The following is a 17,601-nucleotide window of genomic DNA, read 5'->3' on the forward strand; positions in this document are numbered from 1 at the left end:
ATACAGAGTGTAATTTGTAAACTGCAAATATTAGAGAATGATGCAATGTTGTAGAAAAACAGCTATATAACTGAAAATAAAAATATGAATGTCTTTTCTTTACTACTAATGTTCTATCAATTATCCGTACAACACATATAATACATTATATTATACGTCCTTTTTTTTCCTCTTCAGTCTCACATTAAAGTATAAAATACATATGTACACATCCATATAACATACATGTATCCCACTCAGAGTAATATGCACTGCAAGTTACTTTTTTCCCAGGTTGTCCTTTTCAGTCGGTGTATTTAATCTATTAACTTTGAACCTCATATGGGAGATTTTCGGTTCTCTTTATTGTTTTCAAAAGCACTCCCTGGAAAGAACCTATACAAAGATACTGGACTTCCTGACTACTCATATTGCACTGTTCTGGCAGATGGGCGGTGCCACTGCTGCGAATCCCCCATGAGCAGATTAACTAGTCAAAAACTTGGTCAGTAAGAAGTTAGAGCTGACATATTGACACTCGCTACTGCAAGTGATAGCAACATAGAAAGAAAGCAAGTGTATTTACATTGCATTTTACTTGCTCTATTTTATAGGTATGTGTACACACATTTTAAATGTCAATGTTATTTTTGTTTCTACTGTGTACTGAGTGTATACAGTATATTTGTATTTGTTTGCACTGTAATCATTATCTGCTGATAGGGTTTGGTTAAGGGGCCCATACACTGGTCGATTTCAGCCATCAATTGATCCATCGATTCGATAGAACCGATTGATCGGAAATCGATGCTATCTAATCAGCCGATGGATCGATTTGCGGCTGATTTGATCTATCTGACTGGATGGAAGATCTAGGTCGATCTGCTGCTGGCACCAGATCGATGGCCCATAGAGTTGCATTGGATCTAATGGTGCAATAATGCATTTAGATCGATTTCCAATAGATTTCATTCTGAAATGTATTGGAAATCTGTTCCTAGTGTGTGGCACACATCAGATAAGATTCCTGTCAGATTCTACTTGACGGGCATCTGACAGAAATCTATCTAATGGTTGAATCTGCTGCAAATCTATAAGTGTATGGTCACTTTTATAGTGTTTTGGTATTGCTGTACCTCTAGCCATCTTTAGCAATAGCATATGCACAATATATTGAAGTGCTTTTGCTCTGAGTGTGTGCAGCTAATCTGCATTCTGGACTAATCTGCTATAATCTGCATTTCCTGTAGTGAAACTCATTACAGGCTCTTTGCAATGGCTGCACTTGGAGCTTTTGTGCAGTGAAATAAATAAGTATTTGACCCCCTGCTCATTTGACTTGTGTGCCCTGCGATCAAGACATGACCAATCTATTATTGTAAGGGTAGGTTTATTATAGAGACAGAATAACAACCTAAAGAACCCTCAGAAACCCAGTGCCCCAAACTCAGAGCTTGATGTGCATTGTAAACAGTGGAATAAGTATTTGATGCCCTATCAAAAGATGACTTAGTATTTGGCGACAAAACCTTTTTTAGCAATCACATAGGTCAGACGTTTCTTGTACTTGGCCACTTGGCTTGCACACATCTCACAAGGAATTTTAGCCCACTCCTCTTTGCAGATCGTCTCCAAGTCAGTAAGTTTTTGAGGCTGATTATTGGCAACTCTAAGCTTCAGCTCCCTCCACAGATTTTCTATGGTATTAAGGTCTGGAGACGGGCCAGGCCACTCCCAACAAACACCAATGAGTCAACCTCCATGTTTAACAGTAGCCCCACCCAGCGATGCTTATCCTAGTCCTAGACTGTTTAGCTATGCAGAAAACTCCTCCCAGAGCACCCTAGGAGATCAGGCACTATTTTCACAGGCTTTGAAATTCTCAGAAGCAAACATTCCGCAGGACACCTGACAGGAATAAAGATGAGACCACCTGTGATAAATTTCGTAACGTAAATCAGGATGAGGACAGATTTCACAGTGGGCAAACTCTGATTAATAATGCAATTTTATTATAACATTGTTTTCATTACAGTTCCTCTTTAAATATTTTACTTCAACATCTTTGAATTTTTTTATTTTCCTGTTTTTGTTCTATTGTCACCAATAAATAAATAAAATATGGAAGTGCTAATAAAACAGCAGACACGCTGTTCTGTTTGTGTGAGGAACACACCGCTGGCTCTTTATCTTTTTATCCCATAACGCCGCTAACCTGAGTCACAAGCATAAGATCAGTTTTCTAAATTCAATTCTACTTTTTATTACAGGAAGCTGCAACTCCAACACAATAGCGGCAGAGTTTTGGTCGGATCAGCAGACAGGCAAGTTACTGAATACCTGCTGCCTATTGGCACACAGTACTGCACCATACTGTTTATAACAGTCAGGATTTCACAGATGCTCCAAGAGATTAGCCACACCATTGTAAATTCTACAAACGCTTGATTTTCTTTAAAACAAAAAAGTGCCTAAAATAGATAAAAGGTGGTACACACAATGCAATTTTGCTATCAGATCTAATGCCTGGTATACACCATGCAATTTCCCGTCTGACAGGTCAAATCGATTATTTCCGACATGTCCGGTCTGTTTTCCAGAAGTGTGGGGTGATAAAACTTTAAAACATAACTGAGAGGTAATCACTTACCTCTCTAGAGGATACAGACACCAGTTGAACTGGTAAAATATTTATTCGAAATTGACAACACATTTCGCAAGTCATGGCCCGCTTCTTCAGGTCAATAGAAAAAAGGCCTTAGCAGCATAAGGAGTAGAATGTAAGCGCCTCTATTCAAATAGAAACTGCAACCCACCTATGTGAGTATATAATCACATATACTTTCATCCCCCTATACCTAACGATACTGCACCGTCAGGCTCCTGCTCTCTCTCTACTTCTCGTTTAGGTGCCACCAAACCCCTTCTACAATCTGATTTCCAATCGTTTTTTTTCTGATTGATTTTATATACAAGTGATTGGAAAATCAATCACAAAACCAATCGGAAATCAGATCGGACTTGTCTGAAATAATCGATTCAACCCATCGATCTGACGGGAAATTGCATGGTGCGTACCAGGCATTAGGGAAATTTCCCATCATTCGATTATTCCCAACGTGTTTGATCTGCTTCTGATCAAGAAAAGGATGGATTTTGTGCTTTACTGATCTCAAAATCAGTCCCTTTTTTCAATGGAAAGCAAATTGGGCACGTTGGAAATTAGCAAATGACGGGAAATTTCCTGTCAATCGGATGGGAAAATTGTATGGGTTGTGCCAGCCCTTATGCTATGCACCATCCGATCCAATTTCCCATCCAACTGACAGGAATCGGATGATTATTTTCAACATGTGCAATCTGGTCTTGATTGATAACTGGAAAGATTTTCTGACGTTATCATGGGAAAATCGATTCCTCTATCGATCGGGAGCAGTTTGGACATGTGCACACTATGCAACTTCCTGTCAGATTACCCATCATTCAGGCAGGAAATTGCATCATGTTCACATAGCATTAAGGTGCGTGGACAAGCACTCCAGCAGCCAACGACGAGTCCGTCGGCACCTCCCACTGGGCGGGTTTTCAGCAGACTGTAGTGCGTGTGTATGCACTGTCGGCGGACTGATAAGGCTGTTCCTAAATGATCTGCCGGGTGGATCGCTCAGAAACAGCCTTGTTATCAGTCCACCAACAGACTGTACACACGCAGTACAGTCTACTGAAAACCCGCACTGCGGGAGGTGCCGACGGACCGGTCGTTGGCTGCTGTAGTGCGTGTGTACACACCTTAAACACTGAGCCACACTAAACTATCTGGGCTGCTTGGAGACTGTTCCTTTATCTCGGAGTGCAGGAGATAAAGCTTGTTTTACAGCAGGAAGCTTTTGTGTGTTTTTCACCTAGATGACATTACTTTTTATTAAAGGCAAACAGAATACCGGTTTTAAGGAGTTTTTAATTGTAGGAGACTGGTTCTTAATTGTATGTAATGGCAGAGTATAAGGGTCCATACATGTGTACAAGGTATGTCGCGCCTGGCAGTGATCAGGATCCGATTCCTCAGGCGGCATGTTTGGGCCGAGGCTGTACAGACATGTTGCTAGTCTTTTGCTTTGGGGGGGGGGGGGAGTGGGAGCGGCAGAGGGCCGATGAAGCAGCCCAGGAGTGACGTTGCGCACAAGTTGGGTGAGTGGAGAGAACAATGCCCACGGCCATCATTTAACTGAATCGATCTGCCAGGCAGGGAGTGGGAGGCTGCTGTACACACACTGGATTGGCAGAGGCAGTTGTTATCTGGTCAAGTTTCATCTGGAGTGTGTACAGGGCTTAACCACTTGAGGACCGTGGGCATTAACCCCCTTAAAGAGAATCTGTACTCTAATATTCTTACAATAAAAAGCATACCATTCTATTCATTATTTTCTCCTGTGCCCCTCTGTGCTGTTTCTGCCACTCTCTGCTGCAATCCTGGCTTGTAATTAACAGTTTTAGGCAGTGTTTACAAACAAACTAACCAGCTTCTAATAGGCTCAGCTAAGCATAGTGTATGAGTCATTCAGAGTATGCAGGGGGCCTGCAGAGGGTGTGTATCGCTTCTACCAATCACAAGCAGCCCTGCACATTCCACACAATCAAGCTTTAGCCCGACAAACAGGACAGAGGAAAGATACATTGATTTATTACAGAGACAGTGCAGTTAGGAAAGACTGTAGTAAGCCAGAGCAGATTAGAACAGGCATAGGAACTTATAGGATAGAAGAACTAAGGCTGAAAAAATTGTTACAGAGTCTCTTTAAGGACCAGGCACTTTTTTTCCATTCAGACCACTGCAGCTTTCACGGTTTATTGCTCGCTCATACAACCTACCACCTAAATGAATTTTGGCTCCTTTTCTTGTCACTAATAAAGCTTTCTTTTGGTGCTATTTAATTGCTGCTGCGATTTTTACTTTTTATTATATTCATCAAAAAAGACATGAATTTTGGCAAAAAAATGATTTTTTTAACTTTCTGTGCTGACATTTTTCAAATAAAGTAAAATTTCTGTATACATGCAGCGCGAAAAATGTGGACAAACATGTTTTTGATGAAAAAAAACGCATTCAGCCTATATTTATTGGTTTGGGTAAAAGTTATAGCATTTACAAACTATGGTGCAAAAAGTGAATTTTCCCATTTTCAAGTATCTATGACTTTTCTGACCACCTGACATGTTTCATGAGGGGCTAAAATTCCAGGATAGTATAAATACCCCCCAAATGACCCCATTTTGGAAAGAAGACATCCCAAAGTATTCACTGAGAGGCATAGTGAGTTCATAGAAGATATTATTTTTTGTCACAAGTAAGCGGAAAATGACACTTTGTGACAAAAAGAAAAAAAAAAAGTTTCCATTTCTTCTAACTTGCGACAAAAAAAATGAAATCTGCCACGGACTCACCATGCCCCTCTCTGAATACCTTGAAGTGTCTACTTTCCAAAATGGGGTCATTTGTGGGGTGTGTTTACTGTCCTGGCATTTTGGGGGGTGCCTAATTGTAAGCACCCCTGTAAAGCCTAAAGGTGCTCATTGGACTTTGGACCCCTTAGCGCAGTTAGGCTGCAAAAAAAGTGCCACACATGTGGTATTGCCGTACTCAGGATAAGTAGTACAATGTGTTTTGAGGTGTATTTTTACACATACCCATGCTGGATGGGAGAAATATCTCTGTAAATGACAATTTTTTGATTTTTTTTACACACAATTGTCCATTTACAGAGAGATTTCTCCCACCCAGCATGGGTATGTGTAAAAATACACCCCAAAACACATTGTACTACTTCTCCCGAGTACGGCGATACCACATGTGTGGCACTTTTTTGCACCCTAACTGTGCTAAGGGGCCCAAAGTCCAATGAGTACCTTTAGGATTTCACAGGTCATTTTGCGGAATTTGATTTCCAGACTACTCCTCACGGTTTAGGGCCCCTAAAATGCCAGGGCAGTATAGGAACCCTGCAAATGACCCCATTTTAGAAAGAAGACACCCCAAGGTATTCCGTTAGGAGTATGGTGAGTTCATAGAAGATTTTATTTTTTGTCACAAGTTAGCGGAAATTGATTTGTATTGTTTTTTTTTCACAAAGTGTCACTTTCCGCTAACTTGTGACAAAAAATAAAATCTTCTATGAACTCACCATAGTCCTAACAGAATACCTTGGGGTGTCTTCTTTCTAAAATGGGGTCATTTGTGGGGTTCCTATACTGCCCTGGCATTTTAGGGGCCCTAAACCGTGAGGAGTAGTCTGGAAATCAAATGCCGCAAAATGACCTGTGAAATCCTAAAGGTACTCATTGGACTTTGGGCCCCTTAGCACAGTTAGGGTGCAAAAAAAGTGCCACACATGTGGTATCGCCGTACTCGGGAGAAGTAGTATAATGTGTTTTGGGGTGTATTTTTACACATACCCATGCTGGGTGGGAGAAATATCCATAATATGTTCCTTTTTTTCCTTCTCTGCCTGAAAGAGTTAAATACCAGGTATGTAAGTGGCTGACTCAGTCCTGACTCAGACAGGAAGTGACTACAGTGTGACCCTCACGGATAATAAGTTCCCGATTTTTATCTCTTTCTTGCTCTCAGAAGCCATTTTCTGGTAGGAAAGTGTTTTATAGTTGGAATTTCTAATCAGTGAGGGTGACACTGTAGACACTTCCTGTCTGATTCAGGACTTAGTCAGCCACTTGCATACCTGATATTTAACTCTTCCAGGCGGAGAAAGAAAAAAAGGAACACAGCATAGGTATTTGTGTGCTAGGCACTGTACATACCCATGTCTATCTCATCTTGTCACTTCAGGTATCCTTTAAAGGCACCCTGAGCTGGTTCATAAAGAAAACTGGACTTACCTGGGGCTTCCTCCAGCCCACTGTAGCCCGCGAGGTCCCCGACATCCTCCTGGCCCCCTCCGCGGTCTCAATGGCAGCTCCGGTAATGCGCCGACTTCAGGTGAAGTGTCCTGCGCATGCTAGGTTCAGTCTTTAGAGAACCGCGCATGTACAGGACCCTTACGGGTGGCCAGCGTGATGACGTGACTGGTATGCAGCAAAGGCGAGCACGCACGGCATTACTGGAGCCGCCAGCAGGAAAATGATCGTATCTCCCAAAAATATTGAAAGCTTTTTTTTCATTCGACTGAAAAATCCAATCAGATTTTCTATTTTTTTCGATTTATATCGATCCAGAATGCCAGATATTTCTCTTTAATTTTTTTACAGATTGTATGGTGTGCGTTAGATTGTCAATTTATTAATATACACACCCTAGCAATTTTCTCAGAGTTTCCAATCAGTTTTATCATAATTGGGGAAAAATTGAACATAGGTGTGTGGTACATTTGGTCATGTTTTTGAAATGTTACAATCAATTAGAAAAATTGATTACAATTCTTAAATTGAACAGATATTTAAAAAATTGTATGGTGTGTGGCCATCTTTAGCTATACAGAGCTGAGATCCATTATTATCCAGCCTATTCACAGCGGATCAAACAGGCCAGAAAAATTATGTTATTTTTTTCTAAATAGCAGCAAGACTTTTACATACTGTATATAGTCATGTCACTAACTGCGCTTTAGAAGCTGGGCCAGATTTACCATAAGGCACTGTAGGATCGTGCCTACAGGCACCTTATATAAAAGAGGCGGCTTCCCTACCCAAATGTACCCCTACCTGTTGGTCGAGGCATATCTGGCTCCCTATACTTGGTGACACACACCTTCTACCTAGATTAATGGGGCTTTCAAATACTGAGGAAAATTTGACTACCTAGTCAGGGGAGGAGGGATGCCTACCTAATGGGGTGTGGCCTGAGTTGATTTGCGGAGATTAGAGCGCCAGAGCGCCTGTGTCTACAGGGTCCAAAGCTGTAAATCTGGCTCTGTTTAGAAGAGCTCACAATCTAATCCATACCATAGTCAGTCATTGTCTTATGTTCCTATTGTAGTCTATGGGCATTTTTTTCTCATGGGGGAACAATTAAAGGACCAAAAAAATTGTAAAATATAAAATACATACACATAAAATGTACATTTCTCCCTGAGTAAAATTCACTATAAATTACTTTTTTCCTTTGTTGCTGTCACTTATAGTAGGTAGTAAAAAGCAAAAGCTGACAGGTCTGACATATTTTAGACTAGGCCATCTCCTCATGGGAGGTTTTCAGTATTACCATTATTCTTTACAAAAACATGCCCTGGAAAAGACCTATATAATAATGTCAGCCAGCTTCACTGATCGTTTGCACACTATTTTGGCAGTCTGACTTAGCAACTGCTTTTCAGCAAGTGCTTTTGTATAAAATGAAATAACTGAGAATCCCCCACGAGGAGATGGACTAGTCTAAAACCTGTCAGATTTTCACTACCTGATGTACCACATTAACCCTCTAATATAGCCGAATATCAGTAAATAGCAGGGGGGAAAAATGGCAGCGCTCCTAATCGGACTGCAACTGAAATGGAACCAACAGAGGTGTGCTGCGCCCCCCAGGGACCTAAATATACACCTTGAATACAAATCAGATGCAAAACTATGCACTCAACCCTAATCTAAATAAATTGAATGCAAACTGATACACAAGGAAGCAGCTAACCACAAGTAGACTTGCATTTCTGTACAACAGGAGATATTGGCAGCGCTTCCAAATGCAGGCTGCACCCGAGTTTTGAACAGGTACATAGATGTGCAGAGCCCAAAACCCAGCAGATTACACAACTTGCATTCAAAACAGATGCAGTGAATGGAGGACGTTAGCTTCCAAAACAGTTTTCATGCAGATAGAATATCAGTAAAAATCAGCTATATCCCGTCACCCAAATTTCCTGGCACCTTTATTTCATGTTAATAGGGCCCTATGTAAGCTAGAAACATCCCTGCTCACGTAAAATATGTTAACCAGAGCCCCCCTTTAAGCAGGCTTTGTTTCATGCTTAGACGGGATGAGTTATTATGGAAAGTCACATAGAAGGGATCAGACCAGGATTATTCTCCCTCTAGAAGCATTTTAGGTTTACTGCTCACTTGCTTTCCATCTGCTCAGCTGAACTTTTAAGACGTTCAAAGTGAATCCAGTCAGAGTGCCATAAAAAGCTCTTGGATGGAAATGCGCCCCATTCTGCAGCCGTCGCATAAGAAGCGGACAGCTGTTTTTCCCTCTTGTAAACTAATCTTTGGCTGGATAAGCACCAGACGAGCAGTAATTGCACAGCGCTCAGCCTTCTCTGCACAGAGCTCGCCAAGAGCGAAACAGGTCGGGCTATTGCACTCAAACCAGCGCCCCAAAGCCTAATATGAAAACCAGATGTGCCCAGACGCCACCAAACCTTCCTTTCCATTATTTTCCATTCACTATCGTTTCACCGCGTGACTCCTAACATATACACTTGTCTCTATGGAAAATCATGCAGAGGCCAGGTCCTTCATATCCGTAAAATAACAATATTTCTTTCTTTTATATGCTACAGTGAACATTTCTTCCTAGTAACCGGAGGCTCCTAGATTACCATATGAAATGCAACTGTTAAAAAACACCTTTACATAAAGGGAATGTCCACTTTTGTTATGAAGACACCATGAACATAGTGGATTGATTACAAGTATTTTTGTAATTTAATATAATTAACTATTTACTGCACCAGGTGCAGTATAATCACGTCATGGGAAACTTCATTTGAAGTCCCATGAACGTGAAAATTACCGTTACCGTTACCGCCGGTTAAAATATTGGCGCCATATGTTGTACTAGGGAAATATTTTAAACAGGGCCGGATTTAACATAAGGCACTGTAGGCACGTGCCTACAGGCGCCTGATGATGGAAATGCGGCTCACTTCCCTCCCCTAGTGCCTCCCTCCTTCCTTATGCAAAGTCCTGAGCTGAGTGTAAATGAGAGGTTCCTCCTAGTTTAATAAATGTTAGCACTTGTCTTGGATGCCGGGCATGCATTTTTCAGTCTAGCAGGGGCGGTGTATGCCTGTGCGATTAACCATTCAATTGCAACATATGTTTAGGGACGCGCAGCCTTTCCCCCACCTTTTCTTAACTTTGTAACTATGTAACTGTCAGGTTAGCTGCTCCCAGCCCCTCCTCCTGAGTTTCCTGTTTGCATAATAAGTAGTAGCAGATTTGCATATGATTTGCATCTGAGGTGAATGCGAAGTGTACAGAAAATCTATTTAGGTGCTGTACACTGAGCTGGTGGTCATTTCAGATGCAGCCTTAGTGGTATGCGCTGGCGTTCTCCTCGCTGTTCAACCAAATGTAAGTTACACATTTTTTTTGCTTAGCTGCTCTCAAGGTTTTAAATTTAGGTGAGGTCACTTGCCCGGAGGTTTGCCTCACCGTGGCGCAAGTGTCTAGTATAATATACTTTGCATGCAAACCATATTGGAAGCTAAAGTTCCTCCTAGTTTAATAAATGTTAGCACTTGTCTTGGATGCAGGGCATGCATTTTTCAGTCTAACAGAGGCGGTGTATGCCTGTGCGATTAACCATTCAATTGCAGCATGTGTTTAGGGACGCGCAGCCATTCCCCCACCTTTTCTTAACTTTGTAAATGAGAGGTTACTCACCCAGCTCTTGGCATCCCACTGACCAGATCTCCCTCCAGTCAGGGGAACTTCTAGTTACTTAATACTGAGGATAGCTCTGGCTACCTAATACTATGGGGCACCTGTAGCTATCTATGACGTGCAGAGGAAGTAAGGGAGAAGCGATAGCTGGGCCAGTCAGCCAGCCAGCCAGCACACTTGTGGTGCGGTTCGGCGGGTGTTTGTAGGTTTATGTTGGGCGAAGTCTATGGTGCCGGGACATCTGTGCCATAGGCTCCTGTGAGGTAAATCTGGGCCTGATTTTAAACGTTGCAATAACCAGGACAAATGGGCGAATAAAATGTGTGGGTTTTATCCACAAAAGAACGTTTTATTTTAACACTATAATGGCCGGAAAACTGAAAAATAATTAATTTTTTCCATTTTTTTTAATTATTCCAATTAAAATTCTTAGCATACTGTACCTCCCCAAAAAAAAGCCTAATTGGTGGTAAAAAAACAACAACAACAAAATATACTGTAGATCATGTCGTTGTGATTAGTTGTGGTTAAGTTATTGGCGAAAGAATGGGAGGAGCACTGAAAATTGCTCTGGTCCTAAAGGGGAAAAACCCATCAGTGGTCAAGTGGTTTTTAAAGAGTATCTGTCATTATTGAATGACACACCTGAATCAGGCATGCAGCTAATCCAGTCAGACTTCAGTAAGAAACATCTGATCTACATGCAATTTGCTACATCAGCAATCATTTACTTTTAATGAACGAGCACGGATGTGTGCATGAGCAGGGACGACGGGGGCGGTCACAAGCGCATGCATGCATAGTAGCACGGACCTGTTCAGGCTTTGGCGAAAATATCCAAGCCTAGTCGGATCCATTCTACTGCGCAGGCGCAAGGCATCGATAAGCCCTTGTTGACGGTTTTGCGTCAAGGCCAGTGCTCAAATGGCCTACAGGAGGAGGACCGGCGAAGGCTTTCCTCTATTGAGATGAGTACTCCTTTGGGACACTTTTATTTCCACATGTTTCCTTTAAGTGCATTGGTTGCACCTGTAAAGTTTACTGGGGTATAATGAATATACCCAAGTATTACTACTGAGATCTTTAATAGGCTTGGCTGCTTGTTACAGGGTCAGATATTTATAGATTATTTTGGAAAGTCACGTTTAGATGGATACATACCTCCCAACTTTTTGAGATAAGAAAGAGGGACACCTAAGCCACCCCCTTGTCACACCTCTAACCACACCCCTGACACACCCCCTAGTCACGCATAAGATTTCATAAGAAAAATATGTTGTTTTATAATTCAATCCACACTGGTCCTTTCTATCCTGGTTTAATTTCCTTCATGTTAACATCTGAAAATAAGAAATATATCCATTTAAAGGATGATTATAAAATTTAGAGTCAATTAATCATATTTTTTCCAGTAGAGAAATACATATTGTTTACACAGATCTGCAAATCAGTCCTGCAAGAGGGACAAATGAGGAAAAAAGAGGGACACGGATTGGATTCCCAAAAAGGGGACTGTACCTCAGAGATGGATTAACATGTAATGGGGCCCTAGGCAAGGATTTGGGGCCCCCTTGTGGTCCATTTGGTGAAGTGAAGAGACGTAAAAAAAATGGCTGGTGGGCCTTTTGACCCCCACTAGGCTCCAAGCACCTGCCTAGGTTGCCTAGTGGCTGAGCCTCCTCTGAGTTGGGAGCTGCGTGCTGCAGAAGCATGCTGCTGGTTACACTGCTGCAGCACTGTGATGGTGAACTTGTTCCTCTCCACTAAGGCTGCCGGAGAGAAGGGTGTTTACACCTCAGTGTTGTACAGCCGGTTACCCTCTGTGACATAATAAGGAGCTATTCCAGGTAATGACAGCTCTGAAATAGGACTTGTTCCTCTCCAGAAGAGCAGCCGTTATAAACATGTCACGTTTCCACAGTGCACATTGTTGATATTATGGGACGTGAGGGAAGCTTTGCTGTGATGGAAAAAAACCTCAGTAAAACTGGTTCACCGGAACACAGGCTGTTTTTCCTAAGGAGGTATTTCAGACGAGCACTGTAATGACAGCGCAGGAGATTTGGGCGCAGCCGGCGCCACCATAGACCGTAATAGTAATAACGGCTATAGCGGCGCACAGTGAGTAACTTCGTCACCGTCAGAAGACGGACCTGAAGTTACTTTTAAAACACTGTAATGCGGCCTCCAGCAATAGCTAAAGAACGGATTATGTCATTCCCCACCATCCACGTGGACCTGGAGGGGGAATAGTAATTAACGCCTCCGGGAACTTGTGCAGCAGCAGGATAAGCCATATACCGGCTGTACCCTGCGCTCAAGTCTCCCGGCGGCGATTTCATATGTATACATTTCAGACAAATGGCTGTGGAGTCACTACCTTGTGGAGGGTGTGGCATTTGTGTGAGGTGGCAGGAGGTGGTGGCAGCTTATTCCCAGCTGATGGGCATTAAACTGTCCATCTGAAATAGTCCTTTATGGCCTTTCCCATTCTATATTGCAAAAAGAATTGTACAAGAATGTGACTGCACCTCTAACAAAATCGATTTCTATATTACAATGCCAACCTATGTGATTCGCAAATCACATGCGTTTACGATTCTGATCCAGAAAAGGATTAAGATCAAATGGAGCCCTAGGCAAGACAGCCGTTTTTGCCAACCGTTGATGGTCACCTGGCTTTTTTAGTAAGATTTGGTGGGGGATAGCGTCTACCAGGCCCCTAGGCCCTCTCCAGGCCCTAGGCAACTGCCCAGGTTTGCCTTGTGGATGACCCAACTCTGTTCTGATCTGATCGCTGCTAGTGGAAACGGGGCCTGACACAGTGGTCACTAGGGGTAAGGGTGTATTATATAGTTCTAACATCCTCCCCTCCCTATAGCTTTTCTGACAAGACAACAGAAGTGACCACAGACACGCCTATTGGCAGCCCACATGACCATGCAGAGCTGAGGTGGTCCCCACAGAAAAATAAGTAGATAAACAACAACAACTCTACAACACCTATTTTGTTAATTAATCATAACTCCCAATTTTTTGAGATAAGAAAGAGGGAAATCTAAGCCAAACCCCTAATAACACCCCTGGTACACCCCTAGTCAAGCATACCATAAAGATTTAATAAGTAAAATATGATGCTTTGTAATTCAAATCACTCTAGTCCTTTCCATGCTGAATCATTATCCTTCATATTAACATTTGAAAATAAAAAATATATTGACTTAAAGGATGGGAATAAAGTTTAGAGACAATTAAGCACATTTTTTTAAGGAGAATACATATATTATCTTCTGGTGCTATGCACTCCACTGCGCGCTCAATGATGACCTGTGTAGAAAACGACTCCACATAGCCTAATACTGTATGATCAACAAGTACAACACATTCCTCAGTGCAGGTGATAAGGTGCTCACACGTGATCCCCGCTCCCCTAAAGGTTAAAAGGCTCACCAGATGGCTTCCACCGTATCACAGGTGGTAATCTCACATCAGCACATATGTATCACTCAGACCTTCAGTGACCATATCCAATTCTGATAAAAGCAGCCTTTAATAAAACATATACAAATACATCATCGCGCAGTATGTCAGTTCCAACATAAAAAACACACTGCGCCTCTCGCGCACTCAGAACACTTACAAGATCCCTCTAGGGGATAGGGTAGCTTGTCACAGCGGTAAGTCCCTCGGTTTCAGACGCTTGAAAACTTTTCCAGCCGTTCGCGGCGTCCCGCACTGCCGGCTCCCGCGCCTCCGGACTTCCGCAACTCCAACCACGTGACCTGCGTCAGGCGTACTGGCTCCGCCCTACGCGTTTCGTCACCAGGACTCATCAGGGGCTAGAGTCCTGGTGACGAAACGCGTAGGGCGGAGCCAGTACGCCTGACGCAGGTCACGTGGTTGGAGTTGCGGAAGTCCGGAGGCGCGGGAGCCGGCAGTGCGGGACGCCGCGAACGGCTGGAAAAGTTTTCAAGCGTCTGAAACCGAGGGACTTACCGCTGTGACAAGCTACCCTATCCCCTAGAGGGATCTTGTAAGTGTTCTGAGTGCGCGAGAGGCGCAGTGTGTTTTTTATGTTGGAACTGACATACTGCGCGATGATGTATTTGTATATGTTTTATTAAAGGCTGCTTTTATCAGAATTGGATATGGTCACTGAAGGTCTGAGTGATACATATGTGCTGATGTGAGATTACCACCTGTGATACGGTGGAAGCCATCTGGTGAGCCTTTTAACCTTTAGGGGAGCGGGGATCACGTGTGAGCACCTTATCACCTGCACTGAGGAATGTGTTGTACTTGTTGATCATACAGTATTAGGCTATGTGGAGTCGTTTTCTACACAGGTCATCATTGAGCGCGCAGTGGAGTGCATAGCACCAGAAGATTGTTTTTACTCTTTACAGGAGAAACCACAGCGCACTTAAAGGAACTGGATGTGACTTAATTGATTTTATGTAATGTTGTGTTAAGCACAAACTGTAAGAGAATTGTTGTTATTAGAAAGGGCAGCGCAGCAGTTTTAACTGAGAATACATATATTCACACAGATCTGTACATCAGTCCTGAAAAAGGGACAAATGAGGAATAAAGAGGGACAGAGGGATCTGGTTCCCAAAGAGGGACTGTCCCACCAAAAGCGGGACAGTTGGGAGCTATGAATAACAGCATATGTGTACTTGTTTGATGGCTTCTGGTCTTAGCTACTTCTGTCTGCTCTCCTCCTGTGCCCTCTGGATCCAGCAACCCAGCACGTTTATACTGCAGCTCCTTCTAGGTTTAAAAATAGGACCTTTTGGCATTGGCCCTCATGTCCCGTGGAATGATATTGGAGCTGCAGCCTGAATTTCCTGTCTGCTGAGCTTCACCTTATTTAAGTGGGCATCCGCTCAGTTGCCTAAGCCAGAGTTCTTTCAGATTCTCAGCTAACTACATTAGACTGCCATGCTCCCTTAGCTGTTGCCTTTCCAGAGACCTGCCAGTTCTGATCCTACCAGAAGTCTGCACAAGTTCTAATACTGGGCCCTAACCATGCTCTGTCCATGAGGACCCTACCAGTCCTTAACCTCCCTAGACAACAGAGCGGGATCATCCACCAGGCAACCTAGACAGGTGATTGGGGCCTAGTGGGTGTCAAGAGGCCCACCTACTACTTTCTCTGACCTCTCTCCACTTCAGCTTATCAAAAGGACCCAGGCCCAGATTTACCTCAGAGGAGCCTATAGGCACAGATGCCCTGGCACCTTAGACTTTGCCCTCTAGGAATCTACAAAGCCCCGCTGAACCGCACCACAAGTGTGCTGGCTGTCCCAGCTGTCACTTCTCCCTTACTGCCCTTGCCCATCAAAGGCAGCTACAGGTGCCCCTTAGTATTAGGTAGCCAGACGTTCCCTCAACATTAATTATCTAGAGTTGCCCCCAAGTATTAAGTAGCTAAAGGAACCTCAATATTAAGTAGCTAGAGGTGCCCCCAAGCATTAGGTAGCTAGTGGTGCCCCTGAGAGATCTTGTCAGTTGAATGCCGAGAGCAGGTTGAGTAATCTCTTATTTACTATCTCATCAGGACTCTGCATAGGGAAGGAGGGAGGGAGGCGCTCGGGGAGGGGAGTGGGCCGCCTTACCATCATCAGGCGCCTGTAGGCACGTGCCTACAGTGCCTTATGGCAAATCTGGCCCTGAGAAAACCAAAAGGGGGCCCCAAATATACTACCTTGCCTAGGGGTCCATTACATCTTAATACATCTCAGCTAGACAATTCTGTCCTTTAAAATCTGTCATGTTCTACTTACATTGACCCAGCCTGGTAGCACAGTATGTGACCTGCAGGCTCACCCTGGCATTTTCCCTCGGTGACACAAAGTCGTCAGCACTTGTCTGGCAGTTGTGACAATTCAGTGTCATAGTTACCTGTAAGCAGTTGAATTCCTACAGAATACCCAGAAAGCTCATGGTCCAGGACCACTAGGAAAGTTTAAGGGGCTAAAAGAGACCGAAAAGCCCTCCTACTAAAAGCAACGCTGACTATAGTTTTTCTCTCTAAAACAGAAGGTGCTTGTGATGATTCAGCTTTAAGTGAGCAACTGTGGTTTCCCACAATGCATCACTCCCGAATATGCAAATCATTCCTTTATGAATTCCGGTGACCCTATGTGCTCCATAATCAGCTTTCATTTGATAGACAAAGCTTAAAGAGGAGCTGCAGTGAAAATAATGTAATTAAAAAAAACTGCTTCATTTTTACAATAATTATGTATAAATGATTTTGTCAGTGTTTGCTCATTGTAAAATCTTTCCTCTCCCTGATTTACATTCTGACATTTATCACACGGTGACATTTTTACTGCTGGCAGGTGATGTCAGCGGAAGGAGATGCTGCTTGCTTTTTTGACAGTTGTAAGCTGCTTTTATTTCCCACAATGCAACAAGGCTCCCACAGTGTGATGTCAGGACCTCAGAGCTGTGAGGCGCTAACATCACACTGTGGGAGGGGTTTCACCTCAAAATCAGCCATACAGCGCCCCCTGATGATCCGTTTGAGAAAAGGAATAGATTTCTCATGGGAAAGGGGGGTATCAGCTACTGATTGGGATGAAGTGCAATTCTTGGTTACGGTTCCTCTTGAACCCTCTTACGACCGCGTCACGCCAATGGGCGTGACCGCAGAGGCAGCCCCAGGACCGCTTAGCGCCAATTGGCGTCAAGTCCTTGGATTTGCGGGCATCTCCGCATGAATGATGGAGCTCCGCCTTCAGCCTCCCATTGGCAATCACCGCTAGGAAACTGTTAGATGGCAAAACCGCCGTCTATTTACATTGTACAGCGCTGCGATCTACAGCAGCGCTGTACTGGGGACAGCTGTGTGACATGGCTGTCCCCCTTAGAGGCAGACAAGTGATCTGCTGTCATAGGCTTCAGCTGGAGGGGGGAGTGAAAAATTATTAAAAAAAATAGGCAATGTTATTTAAAAACACATCAAATAAATATTTACAAAAAAAAAAACATCTGGGG

General features: G+C 43.3%; 1 protein-coding gene across 1 annotated transcript in view; it reads left to right on the forward strand.

The window, feature by feature from the left end:
• Positions 1-17,601, forward strand: part of AMOTL1 (angiomotin like 1) — a 172,486-nt gene that overhangs the window by 42,206 nt on the left and 112,679 nt on the right. The window contains 1 exon segment of the mRNA XM_068266833.1: positions 2,250-2,303. Within this exon segment, the coding sequence (XP_068122934.1) occupies positions 2,250-2,303 (54 nt within the window).

Source organism: Hyperolius riggenbachi, chromosome 2 (genome assembly GCF_040937935.1).
Source record: "Hyperolius riggenbachi isolate aHypRig1 chromosome 2, aHypRig1.pri, whole genome shotgun sequence".
NCBI classification, from domain to species: Eukaryota; Metazoa; Chordata; class Amphibia; order Anura; family Hyperoliidae; genus Hyperolius; species Hyperolius riggenbachi.